A 6,000-nucleotide genomic window follows, 5' to 3' on the forward strand; every position below is an offset into this window, starting at 1 on the left:
CTCTCTGTGGAAATATGTGGCTGAGGTTCTCATTGTTTGCAAATAAAATAGAAAACCCTTCTGTCTTCTCCCTGTTAACAGTCCTCTGAGGATGAGCAAGCCTTTGTTAGTAAATCCGGCTCCAGCTTTGAAACCCAGCACCACCACCTGCTTCACTGCCTGGAAAAAACCACGGTAAGGAAAAGGCAGGACTGGCTGCCCCTGCAACTCAGACAGTAATCCCATTGGTTTTTGTGAATATTCAATGCATCCAAGCACAATTTCCCCATCTGCATTACTGCAAAATATACTAAAAACCAAAAAAATCCACAGTAATTGAACTTACTTTGAAAGACTGTAGTGACATTTCAACTTAGAAAGTATTTTAGAGACTTATTAACATGTTTTTATCCTTAGTGGTAATCTTAACCCTAGGCTAAAATATCAGTTTAATGCAGATGGAAAGCTGTCTTCCAATAGCTGACTGCAAGTCCTATAGAATATCTTCTCCTGATTCTTAAAATGCTGATTAAACAGAAATAAAAATAATGAAGTTTAAGTGTTCCTGACATCTGGATAAAGGGGATAGCAATAGTAATAACAAAATAGAGAATAACTGAATATAAGCATTTCTTTCATTCACAGGTATAATAAACAGAGATTGATCATAAAAACTATCTGTTCTCATAAGAAAATGACGCAGTTAATTACTGGCATACCCCTTGGGGCTGAGGATTCAGTCTGCATTTCTCCACTTGTAGGCTCCCAGTTGGACCGCCTCTTTAACAAAGGCATCTGTTTTCTAGCTAGCTTGTCAAAAGGGATCACAGTCTGTGACCACAGAGCAGAATAAAACTTTCACCGTATTTGAATCAAGTCTGCTTGTTCACTCACCAGAGACACGTATTTGTATTCTCAATTCTGACATACTGTCCATCCACTTATTCATATACTTCTATAGTCTTTCAACCAACATGTATTACTTGCCTATTATGTGCCAGACAGTGAGCCAGACCCAAGATACACCGTGAAGTCAGGTATGGCCTCTGCCCCCCTTGAGCCTGCAGGTTTGGGACAAAACGTGGATGTTACTGGAGAAGGACAACTAGCAGGGGAAGCAAAAATGGGGCCCCAGTGGACTGGGGGCAAAGAGGGTGGAGCCAGAGGGTACCAGATCAGGCAAAGCTTCACTGGTGGAACTTGAGTTAAGAACCACAGGACCATTATGAGTTAGTTAGGCAAAGAAATGAAGGGGCTAAAAGTTGATGTAAGCACCTGAGGAAGACTGGAACTTGGCCTGAGAGGAAGTAAAAGAACTTGGGGGTGGTCAGAGGAAAGAGGTACCATGGCACAAGTAGAGGAGGAGAGGAAGGCGGTGGCCAGATAACCTTGTGTTTTGGAGGCACGTAAAGAATTTTGATCTTTATCTCGTAATAAATGGAAAATGATTTGAGGGCTTGAAACAGATTATATTAGTATCTTAAATAAAGATCTATACTTTATTAGGATAACTCTTTGAAAGTTAAATGATAACAATAATCAAATGTATGTATCCCTATCTTTTTCTTTCTATTTCCATTTTTTGACTGTTTTACCTTTTAGGGCTTTTTTAATCAAAAATTATTCAATACTAATTAATATAGTTTAAATTGAGCTACCTACAAAAATATACCTTAACCAGCCACAGAATGACTTCTTCCCTTTCAATCACTGATGAGGTAAATTAGAATGTCACGCCTTATGACTTGTATTATGTATGTGAAATGTGCATTGTAATAGAAGAAAACAGATTGTGACTCCTTTGTGAGCTGTATTTTTTTCTATAAAATTTAATATTTAACATGAAATTCTGTCTCAGCTGATCATATTATCCTCTGGACTCTAAACAGAATGTTAAACTTCATTTACTTCAAAATGCTTGTCTCAGCAAAGAAATGGCAAAATGAGTAACTAAAACAATATTTTTCCTATTAGCCAGTAAATTCCTTCAGTTGTTTTACTAATATTTTAGGATGAGAGATGATTAAGTGAAATTTGGCATGGACAAAGCCTTCTATTATAAGGCTATTCCCACCCACACAAAGAAAAAAAAAAGTAATTGAAGATATTCTCAGTAGTTCAGACCAAAAATGTTTTCCCTTATGTGTCTGAGGTAAAAGTATGGCATAGGCAATTTAGGAATTTATTAAATTCCTAAATTTCTAATTTATTAGAATAAATTTCTAATTTATTAAATATTTAATAAATTTCTAATTTATTAAATATTTTAAAAGCAGAATAAATTTCTAATTTATTAAATATTTAATAAATTTCTAATTTATTAAATATTTTAAAAGCAGATTTTACACTGTGTTTCACTAAGGCGTGGTATGTGAGATGATGTCCATCACTGTTGGCTTCTGGGTTAGAGGAACATAGACAGAGATCATGGGCCCAGCCAGTGATGTATCACAAAGATAAGAATGGAGACCTCAAAAGTTCAGTGCTAACCCCTTCTGGGTCAAATATAAAGTGATGCATTCCGATAAATTTATTTTACTTATTGAATAAGTCTTATTTTACTTACTTCATAAGTCATATTTTTCTATATACTGGGAATTTTAGAGGAGCATCTAAAGGAATGGGAATTGTCTTAGTTATCTCATTTTCTAATTAAAAAATATTTTCAATCCCATGTGAAAATATTTGCTAATATATAACAGACAATCTAACTTGGAACATGCTATTAAAATAGTCTCTTTCTCATAACTTCAGCCTGTCAATTTGTTTAAAAATAAAGTACATGTGAATTTACACATTCCCCACGGGTATTATCTATATTCATTTTTGAGGGTTTCTAATATTTAGTTGATAACTTCCAGATTTTATATTTAACTTAATAAATGATATTTCAAGGTAAAGTTAGTCTATAAACGGGTACTAAATCAGTCTGTGTATATCAATCTCAGGGTCTAACTAGAGAGATATTATTTTCACACAAAGGCCAACAAGAAGCTTTGATATTCTAATTATCATGAAAATGATATTTTTTTTACCCATAAGATAATGTAAATGTACGTGGGCATATTTCATTTCTAAAAAGAAAACTATTCAAATCTTTTTTTCAGAGGTAAAATGTGATAATACTGTAAGTCAACCATACTTCAGGAAAAACAATAAATACATTTTTTTAAGTTAAAAATGTGTTCCTGTGCTCTCTTCACATTTCTTACCACTATGGAACAGAATCACGAGTTTGTGGATGAACAAGTCTTTGAAGAAAGCTGCATGGAAGTTGCAACAGTTAATCGTCCTTCAAGTCACAGTCCCTCTGTCTCTTCACAACAAGGCATCACCAGCACTTGCTGTTCAAGACGACACAAAAAAACTTTCCGCATTCCAAACGCCAACATATCGGGAAGCCACCGAGGCAGTGTGCAAGAACTCAGCACGATTCAGATTAGATGTGTGGAGAGAACCCCGCTATCTAACAGGTACCTGAGATTAATCTGTATGCGTTAACACACCTGTGCTGCTTCTCAGAGCACATCTCCACCTACTGTCATGTTGCCACCTCTGTGGCAATTAAATCCGAGTTCCTCGGGTCTAGAATGAGACAAAACTGGTCTGAAACAAGTAGGAAAATTAATCTACTGTAATATTCGCTAAGAGTCAAAGGTGTAGCTGAGTCAGTACTAAAAGAATAGAAAGAAGATAAGAAGGTCAGGCACACACAAATGTATTCTTACCTCTTCAACCTCACAACTTTTTCTTGAGCAGATACCTCTACACTCAGGAGTCCCCTAAGTCAACACACATGGCCTGAAATGATAGTCAACACAAGCAAAAGAGACAAATTAAATTGACATTGATATGATTGAAAGGTATTCAACAGCACCCAAAAATATTCAACGTAGTTAATATCACAGTGAAAAATAAAACTATGCCGAAAGGAATCTTTTGAATCAGTATACAATTTTGATCATAAAGGTATTTGGGGCCTCAACAAACACAAAACTCAATCCAATATCAAAAAAAGATAAGCAAAATGCTGAAATTGTTTACCTCTGGTGAGTTTGTGGACAATTTAAGTGAAGTTTTTCTATTGGTATTTTCCCTTTGCTTCTGTTTACGTGCTACTTGTTTTGACCAAAATCATACATGTGTAATAATAAGTATCAATAGTACATTTCAACTAGATAAATCATTGTAAAGATCAATTTCTCTCCAAAGAATTTTCCTTTGTTCTTCAAATTAAAAAGCTTATCTTTTCAGATTAACAATCTGTTAATTCAGTGCTACTTCTTTGTTGGCATCCAACAGTCTTTGTGGAAAAAAATCAGATGTCTCTGGGATTAAATGGAATATTATTATTCCATTATTATTTCATTGCTCCAATATTAAATGTTGGAGCAATGAAAGATTTCTGTCTCTAAGATATTCTACCTGTATCTTGTTTTACATTTATTCCAAAACAAAGTAGAAAATAGAGAAGTGTTTATAAAGAAAATCTTAGGACAAACATTTTAATTAAGTTTTCTATGGAAAAAAAAGTAGTTTAAAGCTCCTATGTCTACCCTCCTTACTCCTACCCTCTTTCCCCCTCCCTACACAGAGTATATAACTCATGCAAGAATACCACTTGGGAAAATGTTTAAGTATTAGTAATGACTAACTTGGGTTCCTAATATTTGGCTGTCACTAAGTTGAGAGCCTTAAGGGCCTCATATATCCCAAAGAGACAAGGTAGTAAAGAGATTCTGTGGGCAAAAGAATTGAGGTTTATCCACAGGGTATGTCCCTTTCATGATGGTATCTCAAACCTCTCAGAGGTCCTGTCTTAAAGAAAACTATTTTACTTTGCTCAACTTAGGCTTTCCAAAACTCACCTGCTCTGCATTTTTGTAGAAAACACTTTGAGAAACACTGATTGAACCAAATTCAGCTGGCTTTTAGACATTCGTTCGATGTTAATGCCCTAATGTTCACGTTAATTTATCTTAAGGTTTGGTGTTTCATTTTTTTTAATCTTGGTGATTGCTCTTAGCCATTTAAAATGTTACTTATAAACATGAAAACATGTATTCCTCGTTATTGGAAAGAAAATTTTAAGTAAACAACTCACTTTCTTAAATCTATGTTTTCCTCATCAGCCGATCCAGTTTAAATGCCAAAATGGAAGAGTGTGTTAAACTAAACTGTGAACAACCTTATGTGACTACAGCAATAATAAGCATCCCAACACCTCCAGTAACCACCCCCGAAGGAGATGACAGGCCAGAGTCTCCTGAGTACTCAGGAGGCAACATTGTCAGAGTGTCTGCTCTCTAAGACAATTGGAATCAGGTCCAAGAGAATTTGAGCCCTGGCTGTGGAAAGAATCCCAACGTGGAAGAAAGAAGAAACAATAAACGTTTCGCAGATGAAAACGACAAAGCAAGGACGTTGGTAGTGAAACAAAGACAAAGTTTCCAAACTTGAAGATGGAAATAAAACCACCAAAAGGCATTTCTAGATGGAGTCTAACCTGTCAAACTGAGAAATAGTCTGTGGCCCTTTGACTTTGTGAATGAGCACAATGAAATGCCGCCTATTGATGCTTCTTATGACCAGAACTCTTTTTTAATAAAATAAATAAAATAAATCTTTGAACATAATGTTCCAGTTGAATGCAAAACAAAAAAATACGGAAAACATTTTGATAAAAATTTTTCCTGTTAAAACCATGAACATTGGCTATGATGAAGATTATTATTACACATTTAAAAAAAAAAAAAACCTCATACAACACGTTTGTATTGACTGAAGGAAACCATCATAATGCATGCTAGAATTCTTTGGAGCCGTGATCTCAGTTTCCTTACGTTGTCTTCAGAATCGGCATGATAAACTATAATTGTAGAAAGAGGGAATTTCTGTGTACTTACAACAAGCTGATCGTTCATGTTCCATGGTGGGCTGTGCAAATAAACTCCTTTTAGAACTGCAGTATTTCTCATGGGGATGCTCACTAGTAAATCTAAAGTGTTCAGATAGTTCAGT

At 35.1% G+C, this 6,000-nt stretch overlaps 1 protein-coding gene across 1 annotated transcript in view; it reads left to right on the plus strand.

The window, feature by feature from the left end:
• KCND2 (potassium voltage-gated channel subfamily D member 2) overlaps positions 1 to 5,705 on the plus strand; it is a 468,413-nt gene extending 462,708 nt beyond the window's left edge. The window contains exons 4-6 of the mRNA XM_060019963.1: positions 82 to 174; positions 3,205 to 3,452; positions 5,112 to 5,705. Coding sequence (XP_059875946.1) covers positions 82 to 174; positions 3,205 to 3,452; positions 5,112 to 5,289 — 519 coding nt within the window. The 3' untranslated portion in view covers positions 5,290 to 5,705. The remainder of the gene's footprint in view (positions 1 to 81; positions 175 to 3,204; positions 3,453 to 5,111) is intronic.
• The last annotated feature ends 295 nt before the right edge of the window (positions 5,706 to 6,000 follow it).

Source organism: Delphinus delphis, chromosome 9 (assembly GCF_949987515.2).
Source record: "Delphinus delphis chromosome 9, mDelDel1.2, whole genome shotgun sequence".
Taxonomy (NCBI): Eukaryota; Metazoa; Chordata; class Mammalia; order Artiodactyla; family Delphinidae; genus Delphinus; species Delphinus delphis.